The sequence below is a fragment of the Dasypus novemcinctus genome, chromosome 7, assembly GCF_030445035.2.
Source record: "Dasypus novemcinctus isolate mDasNov1 chromosome 7, mDasNov1.1.hap2, whole genome shotgun sequence".
NCBI lineage: Eukaryota > Metazoa > Chordata > Mammalia > Cingulata > Dasypodidae > Dasypus > Dasypus novemcinctus.
The window spans coordinates 42,311,911-42,333,483 of NC_080679.1; the positions used below are offsets into that span (position 1 = coordinate 42,311,911).

Here is a 21,573-nt window from a genome sequence, read left to right on the forward strand (position 1 = left end):
TTCATGGGTTGATGGACACCTGCATTGTTTCCAATTTTTGGCAATCATGAATAACACTGCTATGAACATTGGCATGCAGATGTCTGTTCGTGTCACTGCTCTTAGTTCTTCTGGGTATATACCTAGTAGTGGTATTGCCGGGTCACATGGCAAGTCTATATTCAACTTCTTTAGGAACTGCCAGTCTTCCACAGTTCCCACCAACAGTGAATAAGTGTTCCTATCTCTCCACATCCTCTCTAACACTTGTAGTTCACTATCTTGTTAATGGTGGCTATTCTAATAGGTGTGAAATGATAACTCATTGTAGCTTTGATTTGCATTTCCCTAATCACTAGTGAAGTTGAACATTTTTTCATGTTTTGTTTTTTCATTTGTATTTCTTTTTTGGACAAATGTCTGTTCATCTATTTTGCCCATTTTTAATTGGGTTGTTGGTCTTTTTATTGTTGAGTCACACATCTCTTTATATATCATGGGTATTAAACCCTTATCGGATACATGATTTCCAAATATTTTCTTCCATTGAGACAGCTGCCTTGTCACCCTTTTGACAAAGTTCTTTGAGTTGCAAAAGTGTTTAACTTTGAAGAATTCCCATTTTCTGTTTTTTTTTCCTTTTGTTTTGTGTGCTTTGGATGTAAAGTCCAAGAAAACACCACCTACCACAAGGTCTTTAAGATGTTTCCTTACATTTTCTTTTAGTAGTTTTATGATCCTAGCTTTTATATTTAGGCCTTTGATCTATTTTGAGTTGATTCTTGTATAGATAGTGAGATGGGGTCCTCTTTCATTCTTTTAGTTATGCATGTCAGTTCTCCTCACATCATTTGTTGAAGAGACTCTTTTTTGTTCCATTAGTGTCGCTTTGGTAGGTTTGTTGAAAACCAGTTGTCTGTAGAGGTGAAAGTTGACTTCTAATTCTCAATTCTGTTATATTGATCGAAGTGTCTATCTTTATGCCAATACCATGCTGTTTAGACCACTGTAGCTTTGTAATATGTTTCAAGGTCAGACTGTAAAATTCCTCCTACATCACTCTTCCTTTAGAAAGCTTTTGGCTATTTGGGTGTACTTTCCCTTCCAAATGAATTTGGTAATTGCCTTTTCTACTACTGTAAAATAGGCTGTTGGAATTTTGATAGGTATTGCATTGAATCTATAAATCAGTTTGGATAGGATTGACATCTTCCCATCTGTGACCATGAATGTCTTTCCATTAGTTTAGGTCTTCATTGATTTCTTTTAGCAGTGTTTTGTAGTTTTCTGCATATAGGTCCTGTATTTCTTTGGTTAAATTGAATTCTAGTATTTGATTCTTTTTGTTGCAATCATAAGTGGAATTTCCTCCCCTAAATTCATCTTCAGATTGTTCAATACTAGTGTAGAGAAACATTATTGATTTTTGCATGTTGATATTGTATCCTGCCACTTTGCTGAACTAGTTTATTAGTTAAAATAGCTTTGTCATAAACATTCCAGAATTTTCTAAATATAGGATCATGTCAACTGCAAATAGTGAATTTTACTTCTCTTTTCCTATTTGGATGCCTTTTTTTCCCCTTTTCTAATTGCTTTAGGTAGAACAAAACATTGAATAACAATGGTGACACTGGGCGTCCTTGTCTTGTTCCTGATCTTAGAGGGAAAGCTTTCAACCTCTCCCAATTGAGTATGATGTTGACTGTGGGGTTTTTCATATATGCTTTTATCATATTGAGGAATTTCCTTCTATTCCTATCTTTTGAAGTGTTTTTATCAAGAAAGGATGCTTGATTTTGTCAAATGCCTTTCTGCATCAATTGAGATCATCAACATCATGTGTTTTTTTTTCCCCTTCAATTTGTTAATGTGGTGTTTTACTTTAATGAACTTTCTTATTTTGAACCACCCTTGCATACCAAGAATAAATCCCATGTGATTGTGATGTATAAATCTTTTGATATGCTATTGGATTTGATTTGCAAGTATTTTGTTGTGAGTTTTTGCATCTATATTCATTAAGAGATTGGTCTATGATTTTCTTTTCTTGTAGTGTCTTTATATGTATTGGGTGAAACTGGCTTCATAAAGTGTGGTAATTTTCCCTCTGCTTCTATTTTTTTGGAAGAGTTTAAACATGATTGGTATTAATTCATCTTGAAATGCTTGGTAGAAATCACTTGTGAAGGCATCTGGTCCCAGATTTTATTGGGAAATTTTTGATGACTGATTCAGTCTCTTTAAATGTGATTAGTTTATTAAATTCCCATATTTCTTGAAGTATCAGTGTAGGTTGTACATTTCTAGGAATTTATCCATTTCATCTAGGTTGTCTAATTTGTGGGCTCATAGTTTCTCATAATATCCTCTTATGATTCCTTTTCATTTCTGTGTTGTCAGTCGTAACTCCGCCTCTTTCATTTCTGATTTTATTTATTTGCATCTTCTCTCTTTTTTCCTTTATTATACTAGCTAGGGTCTTGTCAACTTTATTGGTCTTCTCAAAGAACCAGGTTTTGGTTTTGTTAATTTTCTCTATTTTTTTGTTCTCAATTTCATTTATTTTTGCTCTAGTCTTTTAAAAATTTTTTATTTTTTTTAAAGATTTATTTCTCATTCCCCCTTCATTGTTTTTGCACTCACTGTCTACTCTGTTAGTCTTTTTTTTTTTTTTTTCATTAGGACGCACCGAGAACTGAACCCAAGACCTCCCACATGGGAGGGAGGCACCCAATCACTTGATCCACCTCTGCTCCCTGCTTGTTGGTGTCTCTCATGTTTCCTCACTGTATATCTTCATTGCATCATCTCGCCGTGTCATCTTGTTGCATCAGCTTGCCATGCAAGCTTGCTGTCTGCTCTTTATTAATCCTTCTTTTAGGAGGCACAGGATCCAAAACTGGTACCTCCCATTTGGTAGGTGGGCACCCAACTACTTGAGCCACATCCGCTTCCCTCTACTCTTTATTGTTTCTTTCCTTCTGCTTGCTTTGGGAATGGTTTGATATTCCTTTTCCAGTTTCTCCACTTGTTCAGTTAAATCTTTGATTTTAATTCTTTCTTCTTTTTTAATATATAAGCATTTAGCACTATAAATTTCCCACTCCAGACTGCCTTTGCTGTATCCCATACATTTTGTCATTTGTTTATTTGTTTGTTTCTTTCTAGGAGGTACCGGGGATTGAACCTGGGACCTTGTACATGGGAAGTAAGCACTCAACCGCTTAAGCTGCATCTGCTCCTCTGTATCCCATATGTTTTGATAAGTGGTGTTCTCATTTTTATTCATCTCAATATAATTTCTAATTTCTCTTACACTTTCTTCTTTGACCCACTCATTTAGGAGTATATTAGTCAAGCTCCACAAATTTGCAAATTTACCTCTTTCCCATCTAGTACTGATTTCCAGTTTCATTCTATTGTGATCTAGAAGGTGCTTTGTATAATTTCAATCTTTTTATATTTTTTGAGACCTGCATTGTGACCTAACGTGGTCTATCCTGGAGACAGATCCATGAGCACTTGAGAAGACTGTATAACCCACAGAGTTTGGGTACAACATTCTGTATCTTGTCTGTTAGGTGTAATTTGTTTATCTTATTTTTCAAGTTCTCTACTTCCTTGTTGATCTTCTGTCTAGTTCTTTCTAATGATGTGAGTGATGTGCTAATATCTCCAACTATTATTGTAGACATGTCTGTTTTTCCTTCAGTTTTGCCAGAGTTTGCCTTATGTATTTTGGGGCATTCTGGTTAGGTGCATAGATATTTATGACTTATTTCTTCCTGGTGGATTGTCCCTTTTATTAATATATAATGGTCTTCTGTATCTCTTATAGCTTTTTTGAATTTAAAGTCCATTTTGTCCAGTGTTGGTATACTATCCCTGCTCCTATTTGGTTACTTTTTGCATGGAGTATCTTCTTCCACCCTTTTGCTTTCAGCTGGTTTGTATCCCTGGTTCTAAGGTGAGTCTCTTGTAGGCAGCATTTAGATGGCTCATTTTTTTAATCCATTCTGTCAGACTATATCTTTTGATTGAGGAGTTTAATTCATTCACATTCAATGATATTATAAATGCATTATTTACTCCATCGTTTTATTCTTTGTTTTTCATATGTCATATCTAATTTTCATCTGTCTTTTTACTCTTTTGGTTATCCTTACAGCTATTCTTTCTCTTTACTCTCCTTCAAGCCTCTCTTTCCTGAGTTTTCTTTCAGTCTCTAAGGCATCCTTTAATATTTCCTGCAAATGAGGATTATTTTTTTTATGACCTCGCTTGATTTCTGTTTGTTTTTGAATATTTTAAACTCGCTTTCATATTTGAAGGACAATTTTGCTGGATAAAGAATTCTCGGCTAGCACATTTTCTCTTTCAGTATCCTAATTATATCATTCCAATCTCTTGCCTCCATGATTTGTGATAGAAATCTGTACTAAGTCTTACTAGGTGTCCCTTGTATGTGATGGTTTGCTTCTCCCTTGCTGCTCTCAGAATTTTCTCTTTTCTCTTTGACATTTGACATTCTGAGTAGTATGAGTCTTGGAATAGGTCTGTTTGCATTTATTCTGGTTAGGGTGTGCTGAGCTTCTTGGAAAGATAAGTTTATTTTTTTTGTGAGAGTTGGGAATTTTTCAGCTATTATTTCTTCAAATACTCTTTCTGCCTCTTTTCCCTTTTCTTTTCCTTCTGGACCTCCATGACACATATGTTGTTGTGTTTCATGCTATCATTCAACTTCCTGAGCCCCTGCTCAATTTTTTTCCCTCTTCAATTTCAGATCTTCTGTCTTCTGTATCACTTATTCTTTCTTTTGTTATTTTGAGTCTTTTGTTCTGTGTGTCTCTAATGTGTGTTTTTAAAATCTCACCTATTATGTCTTTCATTCCCATGAACTCTGTTATTTTTCTTTTCAAATTCTTCTTTGTGCTTGCTCAGATTCTTATTGATATCTTTTATTTCTTTAGCCATATTGTCTCTCAACTAATTAGTTTGATTTTGGAAATTTGTGTGCATCTCATTGATTAGTTGTCCCAAACCTTTCTTCTGGGGCTTTGATATATTCCTTTTCTTGGGCCTCATCTTCCATTTTCTTAGTATGACTTGTAGGTTTTTGCTGATATCTAGGCATTTGTTTAGGATTATGAGATCACTCAGATGCTCAGTTTCTCTCTCTTTCATAGGTATTTAGGGCATAAGACTGTGTATTACTGCTGTTCCTTGATTCTTAGTTCAACCTGTTCTGGATCTTTAGGATTATCCCTGTCAGTTGCTCAAATCTGTGCCTTAGACCCAGTAATGGGTTGCACACCTGCTTTCTAAGGCCTTGGGGAGGGAGGCTGTAAAGACTGGAAAAAGCATCTATTTACTTTTAATTTCCTCATGTGTACTTCCTTGTTCCACCAGATGGTGCTCTTTGGAAACCCTCTCAGCTCAATGCCTGGTGGGAGTATGTGTGCTGCAACATGGACAAGATCAGTGTGATAGCGGATCCTGCCTGGAGGCTAAGACGCTTGCAATTCAAACTTTCTCAGAGGCTATTCTCCAACCTTGCTAGTATCCCTGCTAGTATCCAGGTCTGTAGAGAGGGATTGAGGGGTCACATATCTTTAGTCCCTTGCTAGCTCTCAAGGTAAACAAAGGCTTGGCCCCACCCAGCCTGGAAGGGCTCTGGGACATAGCAGATTAAATTTGTGGGTCAAAAGCTGAGTCACCCTTAGGCTGTGTCCCTCTTTCTCTCCTTTCCTTGGGAAGTGGATCCCTGGGGCCCCTTTGTCTGTAGCCATTGGCCCTGAGACCTGAGAATTCAAAAGTGTCTATAGGGTGGGGAGAATGCCGGCAATTACAGCTGTAGCTTTTAACTCACAGTTTTACCTTTTTGAGTCTTTTCCTTTGCCCCTTCTATTTCTGCTAGTCCTTTAGCTATTTTTCTGAGAGAAATGAGATTCCCGTGTCTTTCTAGTCTGTCATCTTCCTGGAAGTCCCTTCTCTGGTTTTAATTGAACATTTTATAAGATTCTATTTTCTCTCTTCTCTTACTATATCAATTATACTTCTTTAAAAAATTAGTGATTACCCTAGAGTTTCCAGTATACATTTAAAACTAATCTGAACCCACTTTCATATAACACTATACTACTTCATGGGTAGTGAAGGTACTGTTACCGGATTTTATTTAGGTTCTTTGACTATGCTGCAGAAATCAATTTCAAGAGCACATTGGGTAAGTTAGGCCAGTAATTTATTCAGGTATGAAGGGAAGACAAATGGGAGAAAATAACAGATCAGGGGTCCCAGGTAGAGAGGAAGGAGGTGAAAAGTGATTAAGAGGGCTGATTTACAGGCTACAATGTCTCATTATAGGTTATAAATCCCCAGGTTTACTTGTATGGTGATCCAAGTGGGGGAGAGGGCAACCAGAGTCAGGGTCCAGAGGCAAGAGAGCATGAGAGAGAGCTCTCGTTCAGGCCTCCCAGTGGCTTTTTGAACTGTTAATTATTCCACTCCTTTGCTAATGGCAGGGGAGGAGTTCCAGCTGTGTGTGTTTGGATTGATTACCCCACCCATCAACCCCTTGTGAAGGCCCAATGATAAAGTCCTTGGGGAATATCTGGGGCTTCTCCTGGCTTCCAGAGGAAGTCTTGTTCTGGATAATGGACCCTTGGAGAGGGTCCTCCAGCAGCTGTCTTGGAGTTATTGATGTCCACGTGGGCTTCTTGCCAGGTTCCAGATCCATCTATTGATTCCCTATCTTACTAGCCAGCTTCAGTACCTTGCAACAGAGTATTCCAAATTCCTTCCTCCTATCCTTTATAACATTGCACCATGCATTTCTCTTATCCACATTCTATAATCAACCAATATACTATTGCTTATTTCTTTGAACAAGCAGTTATCCCATACTATAGGAATAAGAAAAAGTAAAGCTTTTATTTTACCTTCATTTATTCCTTTTATGGCCCTCTCCTTTTTTATATAGATCTGAGTTTCCTTATCTCTGAAGAAATTCTTTTAACATTTCTTGCTAGGCAGAATCACTCTTTCTGTGGCTCCAGGATATGTCTCCGAAATTTGTGTTAGTTCTGCCAGCCTTGGCCACTGTCATCTGACAACCTCAAGCAAGTAAGACTTGACTTTCTGTCCCCCGCCCCCAGAGGCAAGTACATTTAACAGTGCCTTCAGTCAAAAACCACAAACTTGTAAATCTCACCTTTTGCAGATTTACCTGTCTATCCATTCCTATCCCCTTGGGAGGGAATGTGTGCTTACTGCAGGCAGAATGCCTTCCAGGGAGAAAAGTGAGAGCGTAGGTTTAAGAATGCCAGATTTATTGCTCTCAAATTTTCAGTCACGTAAATTGTCTTTCTCCCCCATGAAGAAGAAAGTGGGAGAGTAGAGAGGGGCCAAGATTATACTCTTTTTCCTGTGTCAACTTGGAAGTCAATGTAGGAAAGAGTTGTTCCTTCCTGGTACTCCTAAGTATTTTATTCTCTTAACTGATTAGGCCTATGCCTAAGGTCACCTTTATTGGAAGAGATCAACAGTTTTCACACAATTGAACTGACCTTTATGCCAATAACAATTAGAAAATCAGGCGGGGTGGGGGCGGAGAAACTAATTGAAAGCAGTGGAGAGAACCCCAAAGCAGATAAAAACCGGAGGAGATAGACAAAATACAAGTTTTCCCTCAAAGCTCTTTATGTGTCATAATGGTAAATACTTAAAACCAAGATTAAATTCTTTTCTATTTTATATATCAAATTATATCCAATCTAGTTATCAGACTAGTGTATGAGAGGTTCTGCAATTATTTGGTGACTTAATCTGTATTGCTCAGGAATCCAGGAAGATTTCCCAAAGAGATTATCCAGAGGATATCTGGAGGAGTGACCACCTTGTGGACTTTACATTTTATCTTTGTTATATTTCATGCTTTTTGTTTAAACCTACTTTGATACTTTTTAAACAAATTCATTTTAATGTTACATATTAATAAAACATACAAGCTACCTACTTTGATATTAATGCAGCTATCTATGCTTTCATTTCATTTGTATTGACTTGGTATACCTTAACCCATCCCTTTATTTTTATTCATTCTGTCTCTTTTTGTTTTAGGTGGATCTCAAATAGCATATAGTTGGATTTAGTTATTTGCTATGTTGTTGTTTTATTATTTGAGATTCTTTGCATTTAAGAGGGAGTTTTCATTTAACATACTAAATATATATGTTCCTGTTTCATCATCCTATATTATACTGTTATGTTGCTTTACTCTTTATGTTTTTCCCACCCTGTCTTTTGCTATTTTGTTCAAATATTTCTTGCTTTCTTGTTTTGTCACTAGTAATTTGGAGATTAAATATCCATTTTTTAAAAATTAGTAGTTACTTTTAATTAAAAAGAAAGCAGTAAACCTCTATTTCTTTACCACCCTTAAGAATGCAATAGTATCTGTTGATTCCCCTGGAAATGATGAATGAGTCACATCTTTAGTACTTCCCTTTTGTTCCTACCTCCCACATTTTGGGGGGATAATTTGGGCTTTGCAAGTCAAGCTATTTTTTTTTAATCTTCTTAAGAAATGCTTTTCACAACTGCATTTCCTTTTATAGCTGTGTTAAAGCATCTTGAACAATTATTTAGACATTAATTTTTAAGTTTACCAAGTTACAGTATTCATCTCTATTTCTTTTATAACATGTCCCCTTTAATTTTAGTCATTTTCTGGGTCCTAAAGCATTTCTTAGAGTAATTCTTTTGAGGGTCAAAAAAACAATTGCAGGGGAAGCAGATGGATAGGCCCAATGGATAGGGTGTCCGCCTTCCACATGGGAGGTCCACAGTTCAAACCCCGTGCCTCCTTGACCTGTGTGGAGCTGGCCCACGCGCAGTGCTGATGCGCTCAAGGAGTGCCCTGCCACACAGGGGTGTCCCCCGCGTAGGGGAACCCCACGTGCAAGGAGTGCGCCCCGTAAGGAGAGCCACCCAGTGCGAAAGAAAGTGCAGCCTGGCTAGGAATGGTGCCGCGCACACGGAGAGCTGACATAAGATGACGCAACAAAGAGTAACACAGATTTCCGGTTCCGTTGATAGATAGAAGTGGTCACAGAAAAACACACAGCGAATGGACACAGAGAGCAGACAACTGGGGGTGGGGGGAAGGGGAGAGAAATAAATAAATAATAAATCTTAAAAAAAAAAAAGGTAAAAATGCAGTTGTTTTTGGTTCTTAGAATCATTTAGAAATGTAATATTATGAACCTAGCAGGCGAATTTGCCTATAGCCAATCCAGCCACAATAGCTGAACATTAAAAACAAAATCCCTTACAACAGACACTTTATATATTTATAAATAATAAATAACATAACATGGCAATGGAGTACATCATGTTTCCAAAACAGCTCAGTCATGATTTTGCTGTCTTTAAAATAAAATAACTTATGGTTCCTCAAACTTACTACCATGTACACTGTTCAGAGCTCAGACTGCCTTTTGAAAGCAAAATGCACAGTCGTGTTGAATTGTTCATCTCTGAAGAGATGCATCATAGATATTAAGCCTTTCTCACTATATGGTGCACTGTATCAGTTTTCTAGGGCAGTAGTAACAAAATACTATAAATTAGGTGGCTTAAAAAAACAAAAAAATTATCTTTCATAGTTCTGGAAGCCAGAAATCCGAAATAAAGATCTCTTCATGGCCCTGCTCCCTCTGCAACTTGAGAGGCAGGATCTTTTCTTGTCTCTTCCTGCTCCTGGTGTTTGCCAGCAATCCTTGGCATTCTTTGACTTGTAGATGCATCATTCCAGTCTCTGCCTCTGCCTTCCCGTGGCCTTCTCCATTTTGTGTATGTGTCTCTTCTTATAAGGATACCAGTCGTATTGTATTAAGGGCTCACTCTACTTCACCATGACCTCACCTTAACTAATTACATCTGCAGGGACCATATTTCCAAATATGGTCACATTCTGAAGTCCTGGGGGTTAGGATTTCAGCATATCTTTTTGGGGGACACAGTTCAACATATTGCAGGTATGTATCTGAATCTCTGCATATCTATCTAAGAGTAATTACTAAATATGTTTTATTCTGACATAAAAATTATAACTATAGGAAAATTTTCTAAGGAAATGGTAGTAGTATGCGAAGATCTGTGTACCAGTTTTTCATTTTGCAGTATTATTAGAACAGCAAAAATTATAAACTAACAAATGTCTACAAATAAAGAGTGATCAAATAGAATTATTCTGGCCGTTATTTGCAAAATTATAAGTTTTATTTGTCACTTCCTAACCAAAATTAATATATTTATCTTTTTGCTTGTTTCTTGTACAATTTGTAATTATAACATAATTAGACCACAGAAAGCAAGTATTAACATGTTTGGCTATTGACATGAATATTCTATTTAATATCCTTTTCTGTTTTTCAATTAGATTAAATTTTGGCTACCTAGGTATTTATTATTGAAAATATTTTTTAAGAAGTATAATTTTAGTCTGTTCCTTATAGTCACTCCATGGATTCCTTTGCGCAGTCCAGACCAGAAGATAACCAGTCAGTAGTGAGCAGAATGCAAAAGAAATACTGGAAAACTAAACAGGTCTTTATCAAAGCAACAGGGAAAAAAGAGGATGAGCATGTGGTGGCATCTGATGCGGAACTTGATGCTAAACTTGAGGTAAATTTGTGAATTCTGCCTATTATATAAAACTGGTTATCTACATGGGGGACTATGACAAGGGGAACTTGTGAAAGTTTTCACAATGGAGAACTTATGAGAATAAATGCAAGTTTGTTAATAGAAGGTTAGTCGTATCCAACTTTTATTAATCACGTCTTCTGGATAGATTGTTCCCAGAACTGGTATTCACTAATTAGATAAATCATGAACTAAGTAATTTGCCACATCTATTATAGTTGATGAATTCATTGTATTCCCAATTGGGATCATACATTCATTTTTATTATGGCCTAATACTTTGTATTGCTTTATGTAAAGTTTTATGGGACCATGTATTCACTATATATCATGTCATAACATTTTTTAAACTTTAATAATAATAATAAGCCTACTTTGGTCCATAGTTGCATTCCCCCTTTATGTTTGTTCATTCCTCAGTCTTGAGGATGTGGGCATGGTGGTGCCCACTTTGCCTCCATTTGAGAGAGGGCATAGATCTCATGGGGCTGATGGGTGGAACTGCTTGCGGTTGTAGATCCTCTGTTTTTTGGAATGAGTGTTGTCCATCCTCATCCTTTTGTTAGTTGTCCTGAGTGAGTCTGATGAACTGAAGGGTAGGTGTTGGCTGCAACTCTCCTGAGATTCAGGGTTCAACCAGCATATGAACAGATCGAAGATTTAGGTCTCTGGGACATATATTTAAGAGGTATGTAGTGCTAATTATAGGATTAAATAAAAGGGGCAGAAGAACCATGTGTAGAAAAATTATAAATGAGTGTAACTGTTACAATGGGGAGATAGGTTATCATATAATCCAAGGTAAGGCCCACCAACAGGGTGCTGATTTTCTGGGGTTTTGTGCCCTGGCTGTAGTGTCCAAATGTCACTAGAATCCTCAGGAGCCCCCCTGCTTGAGGCATTGTTTACTGTGGCAGTCAGGGAGATCCTCCTGAAATGTGCATTATGGTGACCTCTCCAATGACCTTCTGACTCACTTTGAAATCTCTTAGCCATAAAAACTCATCTGTATTTTATACTTCCTCCTTTTGTTCAAGGCCTTTTTCCAAATGCATCGCTAGTTGGTACTTGGTAACAGTCTAATCCCTTGGTGCTAGGGAGATCCATCCCTGGGAGTCATGTACCATATGTAGGGGTTGGGGGAGGCAGTGAGTTTATATGCTGAGTTTGGCTTAGAGAGAGGCCATACTTGAGTAACAAGGAGGTTTTCAGGAGCTAACTCTTATGCAATATATATTACTAGGCTAAGTTTCAATTTTACAAGAATGAGGTTCATAAGTACAAGTATTAATATCAGGGGCCTGACATATTGGTCTATCCTCTTTCGCTAAGCACTACTTATGTACTTGAGAGATTCTTGCCACTGTACTAGAGAATGTAGCAGGACTCCCCAGAATAGGAATTTAATATTTTGTTGGTTATTGTGTAAGTCTCCACCCAGTGAGATAATACCCCATGAACATGTGAACATTTTCATATTCCATAAAGGCATGCCCCAGGTATGTCCTTCCCTACACATCCCACCACCACTGACACCCTGCACCAGTGATCCTCCTCTGCCATAGTTGTAACTTTTCTGTATTCCAAACCCTTCCCAAAAACAAAGCCAATTTTTTTTTCCTATTGTGCCTTTCATTGCCATAAGATCTTTTATCTTTTATGTATGTTGATGATTTCTTCTGTATATTCCCCCAGTGTCGTCTTTTTGTGTGTTTTTTCTTCCCAATTTATTTTCAAAGAAGCTTTAGGTTACAGAAAGTCACATTGAAAATATAGGGGATTCCCACATATACCACTTTCTCCCCCTCTGACATTTTCCCCTATTAATAACATCTTACATGAGTATACTACATTCATTACAATTGATAAACCTGTATTGAAGCATGACTGCTAACCATGGTCAGTGGTTTACACTTTGCACTATACACTTTTATAGGATTTGACAAAATGTATAATGGCCTGCATCTGACATTGCAAAATCATGCAGAACAATTCCAATGCCCTAAGAATGTTCAGTTTTCCACCTATTCTTCCCTGCCCCTTGCCTCAGAACCTAGGATAACGACTAAGTTTCAATTTTTCAAGAATAAGGTTCATAATTACATGCAATAATATGGAGGGCTTGGCATATTGGTCTGCTTTCTTTTATTAGGCACTGCCTATATACTCAAGAGATTCTTGCCCCTCTATTTGAGAACGTAGCAGAACTCCCCAGGAAGGGAGTTTAATGTTTTCTTGTTTTTTGTGTGGATCACCACCCACTGAGATAATACCCTATGACAAGATCATGTCATAATATTTTGTATTGCTTTAATGTGAAATCTTAAAGCTCTTTGAAACCAATGAATTGAAATCAAATAGAACATGAGGATTTTGTTTGTTATTGAGAGTTATTGAAGTGTTTCATGCCTCTTTTTGGCTCTGTTTTTCATTTTGAATAAAAGCAGTAGTGACCATGAAACAACTTTAAACGTATAAATGTTTCATACTTTTAAGTAATGAAACTAATTAGATGGATATCTTATGTAAAATAATGAAAATCTAGATTTTTTTAAATGCAATTTTACTAATTTTATATACATACACTAATTTCAGTTAACTGTTAGAAATATTTCCAGATAGGGGTTCTGTTATGTTTGGAATGTAACCATTATATTGTGATTCTTAAAAATATAAGTCTAATTCAATAGGTCTTGATCTACTATGATTTTTCTTCACTTGGCAAAAAGCAAACTCAGTTAAGGCCATAACAGATATGGAAATAGATGACAAATTAACAAGTTTTACTATTTGTGTTTAAAAGTATTCCTCTTAGGATACAGCGACAAATGTGGAAAACTGAAGGTACTTTATTATAAGTAGTTAATATCTATTATCAATTCTCTTGAAGTCTGATCATACTCCAAAATAACAGCAAAATCGCTCAAGAGATAAAAGATTTGGGCTTCATAATGATAAATTAGGAATTTATTTAATAGTTATAAAGGGTCAGGGCCTAATATTACTCCACAGTGTCAAGATCTTTTTGAACAAAGTCTCATAAAAATTCGGCAGCATAAGACTTTGTGAGAAGGAGGTTGCACCTTAAAACCTATGCTGGCTTCTTTAGCCAGAAAAACCTAATATTTATAGAACTATGTGAACAGTTACATCATGTGTATAATTATCATAATCTCAAACTTTCAAATGCTTAATTTGAAAGGAGAGTCTATTGGATATTTTATTTCCTTTCTGTTAGATGTTAGCAATAGTGGTAAAGAAGGGATTAATACCGTAGAAAATTCCAAAGAAAAACAACCCAAAACTAATTTATATTTGATGTTGTAATACATTACATAGTTTTATAGTACATTCATTGATCTGTACTGTTCAGATAAATGTTTGAGAAAAGCCAGACTCAGATATAGCTATTTAGGTACTTTGGAGTTGAGGGGTGGACATACTCCACAGTTATAATTTTTTATTAGCTCCCATGTATTTATCACCTTTTTTGTCTATCCCTCAGGGAGAGAATCTAAATGTACTATCTGCATCAGAAGTAAAAACAGAACTGAAGTACTTTGTAGCCAAAAAAAAAAGATATGCTGTTTTAAAAATAGATACAATACTTAGAAGAAAATATTTTGCTTTTGAAGCTCTTATAACATATTTTATACTTGTTTAAGGTTCTTTAAATTGTCCTAATAAATTTTATATTTCAAGGTTTTCCACTCCATTCAAGAGACATGCTCTGGCCTTCTGAAGATAATTGAGAAATATCAGCAAAGACTCAATGGTATGGAATCATAGATATCTATCTGATGATATCCTTTGAAATAAATATTAAGTTGTATTTTTTTAAACTGGAGATTTAATGTAAAAGTAATAGTTTATTGAATTATTTTATAAGTAGTTTCTTGTGGCATAATATGAATATTTAGAGTAATCTGTTTTCAAAGCCCCCAGCATCCATCTCTTCCGTCCTTAGTTCATCCAGTCTAGTGACTCAGGCTCATTTTGTTGTTGAAGTTCAGTTCTCCTTCCAGAGTCTTAAGTGGACTAGCTTCCATCATCTAAAGAATCTCTCTCTTGAACCCCATTTGCACTTACAGTCACTATTCCATTCTTCTGCTCCTCTTCACAGATAATTTTGAAATAATTATCTGTACACAAGGTCTCCATTCCTCTCCTTCCACTTTCTCTTATGCTTATTCCAATAAGGTTTTCACTCCCAGCACTCCAAGAAGAGCCAAGAAGAACTAAATCCTTTTCTCATTTGACTTATCACATTATTTAACACAGTTGATTATTCCCTCCTCCTTGATATACTTTCTTCTTTGGCTTCCAGAGCAACAAGCTTGGTTTTCTTCCTACTGGTCATTCCTTTTCAGTTTTCTGCGTTTACTGAATCCTGCTCTATCCTAGACCTCTTAAGGATGGAACTAGATCTTTAGATCTCTTCTCCTACTTTAATTACAGAAGCTGCCTGGTCCTACTGGGCCTGGCCACTTCTCTGATCCTAGTAAAGCTCTAGGATCTCATCTCCTTAAACTTTCGCCACTTCAGCCACATTGTTCTCCTTCAAGCAGGCAAGCTTCCACCTCCAGATATCTGCATACTGAGTCCCTAATTGCTTTTGGTTTTTTGTGTTTTTTTGGTCAAATGTCATCTTTTTAATGAAGTCTTCCCTCACTTTCATATCTAAAATGCCTCATAAAGCCCTGTCTACTTAATAATAGCACTTAACAGTTTTTAACATTTTATGTATTTTATTTATTCTCTTCCCTCCACTAGAATATGCTCTCTTTAAGGACAGGAATTTGCCTGTTTTATTTTTGTGTCCCTAAAACCTAGAAACAATGTCTAGCACATACTTGGTATTCAATAATATTTGTTCAATGAATTAATGAATGAATATCTTGTGTGGATATATAAATTAATCTCATTACTTTATCATCAGAGCTCCCATTATTGTCCCATTATTAAAGCAAGAAATCCTGCCATGTGCAAGGCTCTGCTTTTCCTGAGGAAGTAGTTGAGAAAATAACTTTTTATAACAATATAGGAGATGATAGAAAATAGTATGTAATTGAGTTTAGAATAGTGATACAGACATAACTTTGAATTCCCTAGGGGTGAAAATAACTATGGATTGTAATAATTGGTAAAGGCAACTCCAAAGATGAGAATTGAGTTTTTAAAAAAATTAAAGGATTTATAGAAATTGTATATGTAGAGAAAGGAAGACATCTGGGGTCAAGGGAATAAGCTTAAGGAATAATAACAGATTGTGTGGGCAGAAAAGTGGTTTTTTGTTTATTTGTTTTTTTGGCAGGGCCGGGAGTTGAACCTAGGACCTTGTATGTGGGAGGCCAGTGCTCAACAACTGAGCTGCACTGGCTCCCATAAAAGTTTTTGATTGGGAATAGGTTTAAGGGGGAAAGAAAGGTTGGGAACAGATTATTAAGGACCTTAAATAATACCAAGGGGGGGAAGCGGACTTGGCCCAGTGGTTAGGGCGTCTGTCTACCACATAGGAGGTCCGCGGTTCAAACCCCCGGCCTCCTTGATCCATGTGGAGCTGGCCCATGTGCAGTGCTGATGCATGAAAGGAGTGCCCTGCCACGCAGGGGTGTCCCTGCATAGGGGAGCCCCACGTGCAAGGAGTGCGCCCCATAAGGAGAGCCACCCAATACAAAAGTGCAGCCTGCCCAGGAATGGCGCCACACACACGGAGAGCTGACAACAACAAGATGATGCAACAAAAAGAAACAGATTCCCGTGCCGCTGACAACAACAGAAGCAGACTAAGAAAAACACTCAGCAAATAGACACAGAGAACAGACAACTGGGGCGGGTGGGGGGCGGGGAAGAGAAATAAATAAATAAATAAATAAATCTTTAAAAAAAAAATACCAAGCAGGAAAAAGCCATCACAATCATTGAGCCAACAGTCCTATAATAGAAATAGAAGTGTGAAGAAAAATTGAAAAATTGGCAAGTTTGTGTGTCTTCTATTTTGTCCTGAAATCACTAGATCTTTTAGCGCTCTGGTTTCATTTCATTTCATTTCAGAACAAGTAAGCAATACACATATATAGATTTCATTGTGTATATTCTCTTTGAAATTCTGTATATGATTCTTTGAAGCTTATTTTGTTAATACCTCTTCTGTTGGGAATAACATCAGACAAATGACATTAGTTAGTCCACCGGTATACACCCTTCTGGGAATCACCTTGTGGGGTGAAAAACATGTGGAAATGAGATCACTATAGTTTTTGAAAGGTAGATCTTAACAGATCATCAGTGTGGATTCAGCTTATCTCCTACCCTATCCACATTGCTTGGGATAAAGTTCAGTGATGATTCCTGTTCAGGTTATTTTGTCATCATAAAGTATCCCAAAATTTTAGAATGCTTTCTGAGTCATCATATACACATTAAAAATTTTCCAGTAATTTTCACTGAGGTATATTTTATGAAGACCTAATTAAAATGAAATGTGTAATCTGTGCTTCTCTCCAATAACCAGAATATTAAATTAGTGAGACTCTGAAATCCCATCCACTTTGGATCCAGTTAGTTCATAATACGGTATATGGTTTTATTAAAGAAGATACCACAGAATGTATGAACACCCTCCCCCATGATGCTGCCCTGCTCTCCTAGGGCACCCTTGTAGCCAGGATAGGGAGAGCAACAGGAGTGGAGAGCCATGAGGACACCTGAGTTCTGTTGCAGCCCAGAGATACCTAGGGACTTTTCTTTCTGTTTTTAACTTCAAAGTTTCTACCAGTAAGTAAGCAAAAGAAGGCTATTTGTTGTAATTTTTTTTTCATTTTAAGTTTACATTTTTAAAAAGATTTATTTATTTATTCTTTCCCTCCAGCCCCCCACCCCCCCACCCCCATTTTCTGTGCTCACTGTCTGCTCTCTGTGACTATTCATTGTATGCTGTGTGTGCTTTTAGTAGTCACCAGTAACCGAACCTGGGACCTGCCATGTGAAGAGAGGTGCTCAATCACTTGAGCCACCTCTGCTCCCTGATTTGTTGTGTCTCTTATTGGGCTTCCTCTTTGTGTCTCCTTGTTGCATCATCTTGTTGCATCAGCCCATTGTGCCTTGCTCGTCTTTTCTACAGGGCACCAGGAACTGAACCTGGGACCTTCCATGTGGTAGGCAGAAGCCCAATTGCTTGAGCCACATTTGCTTCCCTAAGCTTACATTTTGAACACTTATGTACCCTGCTCCCTTTGTTACTTCTATTGTGATTAGTGCTCTTTAAACTATCTGTAGTGAAGGAACCATTTTTTTTTGTTTGATTTTTATTTTCAATCCATTGTAAACTGACACTTTAGAATATAAAAATGAACTGCTAGAAAAATGAAATAAAGACATGCAAAATATAAGCTCACTTTTTTTTTTTTTTTTTAAAGATTTATTTATTTTATTTAATTTCCCCCCCTTCCCGGTTGTCTGTTCTTGGTGTCTATTTGCTGCGTCTTGTTTCTTTGTCCGCTTCTGTTGTCGTCAGCGGCACCGGAAGTGTGGGCGGCGCCATTCCTGGGCAGGCTGCACTTTCTTTTCACGCTGGGCGGCTTTCCTCACGGGCGCACTCCTTACGCGTGGGGCTCCCCCACGCGGGGGACACCCTTGCGTGGCAAGGCACTCCTTGCGCGCATCAGCACTGCGCATGGCCAGCTCCACACGGGTCAAGGAGGCCCGGGGTTTGAACCGCGGACCTCCCATATGGTAGACGGACGCCCTAACCACTGGGCCAAAGTCCGTTTCCCGTCACTTTTTAATTATTAGTTTCAAAAGATATAAAATAGTCAAATTGGTAAAAGTTTCTAAACAATTCTCTTTTTCTGTACTTAATCTCATTGCAGGTAGTTAGAAAACAACTCTGGAATGGCACTGGTCTGTGGGCCAGTGAGAAGCAGTGTACTAGATGGTACCTTTGAGAAGCAGTACACTAGATGGTACCTTTTAGGGTTTTAGTAGCAGAATTTTGAACATCTATGGGTCTGGGATACTGAACATAGGAAACTGAAGCCAAGATGGGAATCAAGAATAAGTTAACAAGTTTAAATAAGAAATGAATACTTTGTAAGAGGCAATGATCCTAAAATGCATCTTTATATATTTGAAAGTGCATCATTTGTAGTTTCATTTTGTCATTTTGAGGCCTTTTTTGTTGTTGTTGTTGTTCACTAAAGATCAGTTTTTCCCAAAATGAGGTCCATGGATTCACTGCATCAAAATCATCTGGAATCCTTGTGAAAAAGCAGATCCCCTCACTCCATCCCAGACCATAATCTCTAGAATCTCTGAAAACTCTGGAAATCAGAATCTTTGGAGATGAAGCCCAGGAATTTACTTTTTATTTTTTTAAGATTTATTTATTTTTATTTATTACTCTCCCTCCCCCCCAGTTGTCTGCCGTCTGTATCCATTCACTGTGTGTTCTTCTGTGACTGCTTCTGCCCTTATCCTAGTGGCACTGGGAATCTGTGTTTCTTTTTTGTTGCGTCATCTTGTTGTGTCAGCTCTCTGTGTGCGGCGCCATTCTTGGGCAGGCTGCACTTTCTTTCGCGCTGGGTGACTCTCCTTACAGGGCGCAATCCTTGCGCGTGGGGCTCCCCTATGCAGAGGACACTCCTGCATGGCACGGCACTCCCTGCGCACATCAGCACTGCACATAGGCCAGATCCACATGAGTCACAGAGGCCCGGGGTTTGAACCGCAGGCCTCCCATGTGGTAGGCAGACGCCCTATCCATTGGGCCAAGACCGCTTCCCAGGAATTTACATTTTTAATATAAGCTTCTCCTTCTCTCCCCTCAAGTAATTCTTACATATACAGAATTACTTCTGGGAGAATTTTAGTTGTGTGTGTATGTGTGTATTTTAAACAAATGATGAAATTTAAAAATTAACTATGCTGTAATTTTTTTCCTAGTTATATCAGAGGAAGAAAATGAGCTAGGACTCTTTTTAAAGTTTCAAGCAGAACAGGATGTAACTCAAGCAGGCAAAATGATGGATGCCACTGGCAAGGCACTGTGTTCTTCAGCCAAGCAAAGGTTTAACATGATTTTGCGTCATCCTTAAAGCTGTAGTCAATATGACAGTTTTGCATATTTGTAAAGGTCACTGTCACTCCAGTAGAGGGTTAAAGAAGACAAAAATATATTACATTGTTTTGATGCCTAACTGCTAATTACTAATCTTGTATTTTAAATAATTGTTTTTAAAAATTAAAGTTCTTGGTTGCTTCTGCCTAGAAATAGACTTTAGGCTTGTAATTAAATTTCTAGTGGTTTTATATAATAATCACAGAGCTGCTAATGTTTTAAATATGTGTATTTTCATTTTTTTCTTTTTTCCTTGTTACTATACTACCATGGGTAGTACAGGACTTTCCTTCCTTTTAAAGGGAAGAAAATTTATTTTTTCTTAGTTTCATACTTTCCATTTATTACTTCACAATATTTATAATAAAGATAGCTGCTGCAAATAAACTCTGGTAATTTCTAAATTACCAAATTATTTGCATTTCCAGACAAAAGGATTTCTCTTCATGGGATTATGTTTTATGAATGCAGGCACTTGATAACCTATGAAATTCTATTCTAAATGGCATATTTATTTAACAGGTTATTTATGTATGGATTGACATACAAAGTGTTGCAAAAACAATGTACTTCTTAAAATAAGAAAAAGTGTAGGTATAGGCAAATCTTATATTAATAGTTCAAAGTTGGCCATATGATCCTTATTTACTTATTAAATCTCCTTAGGTATCTTAATAATTTCGTATTTGTAGGCTTATCTTGATAGTAAATATACTTTATGGTTGGTTTACACCTTTGTTTTTGTTTTGCTTATGGGATGTATATCCCTTTTTTACCTCCCTTCTGTTAGATTAGCCTTGTGTACTCCCCTATCTCGTCTTAAGCAAGAAGTAGGAACATTCAGTCAAAGAGCAGTATCTGATACCTTGATGACAATTAATCGGATGGAACAGGCACGCACAGAATATAGAGGAGCTCTGCTGTGGATGAAAGATGTATCCCAAGAACTGGACCCAGACACCTTAAAACAAATGGAAAAGTTCAGAAAAGTATGAAAACCTACCTTTTTACTTTACTTAATACATTAAAATACTGGAGCTGCTATAGAATAACTGAGATCATAAAATACAGACTGTTTTTGAAAATATTTATTGTAGATTTTTGGTTGCTTTGAGATGTTTGGTTGAAGGACAAAAATGTCAAACTCTGTTTACATCCCCATTCCATCAATGCATTTTTGCATCCCCATTCCATCAATCTTTTTTACACATCTTTTTTTTTACTTAAACAATGGGAATTTATTGGCTCATAGTTTTGAAGTCCAAAACTGAGGCATCAGCAAGGCAATGATTTCTCCCCAAAGACCAGGGCATTCTGAGACTGATTGCAGTCAATCCTTGGTCCTTGGCTTTTCTATCACATGGAGTGCACATGGCAATGTCTTCTCCTTTCTTCTCTAGGTTTTGGTTTCTTGCTCTTCCCATGGCTACTTTTTCTGTACCAAATTTCTTTCGTTAAAAGGAGTTCAGCTATATTGGATAAATGCCCAACCCTCCTTTAGTTTGTGCACACCTTAATAACATCTTTTAAGTCCTAGTTACAAATGGGGTTCACACTTGTAGGACCAGGGGTTGATACTTGTCCATGCCTTTTGTGGGAAATATGATTTTAATCCTCAACAATATCCATTTTGCCACTGGATACTGGGGGCAGCAGAGCTGGCTATTTTTCCTCCTCATTTTTGCTTCCAGACAATTCTCCCTACTTACCAAAAATGCCCACTCTTAAGACATCAAATACCAGTACCTAATTCTGCTTCTTAC

At 37.2% G+C, this 21,573-nt stretch overlaps 1 protein-coding gene across 9 annotated transcripts in view; it reads left to right on the forward strand.

Moving 5' to 3' along the window:
- Positions 1–21,573, forward strand: part of ICA1L (islet cell autoantigen 1 like) — a 98,191-nt gene that overhangs the window by 31,519 nt on the left and 45,099 nt on the right. For 4 of the 9 annotated variants that reach the window (XM_071216177.1, XM_004458868.4, XM_058300354.2 and 1 more), the window contains 4 exons: positions 10,503–10,671; positions 14,395–14,467; positions 19,636–19,759; positions 20,601–20,799. In XM_071216177.1, coding sequence (XP_071072278.1) covers positions 10,510–10,671; positions 14,395–14,467; positions 19,636–19,759; positions 20,601–20,799 — 558 coding nt within the window. In that variant the 5' untranslated portion in view covers positions 10,503–10,509. Of the gene's footprint in view, positions 1–5,391; positions 5,562–9,930; positions 10,023–10,488; positions 10,672–14,394; positions 14,468–19,635; positions 19,760–20,600; positions 20,800–21,573 lie in introns of all 9 variants that reach the window. The other 5 variants (XM_058300359.2, XM_058300353.2, XM_071216178.1 and 2 more) reach the window with 4 other exon arrangements.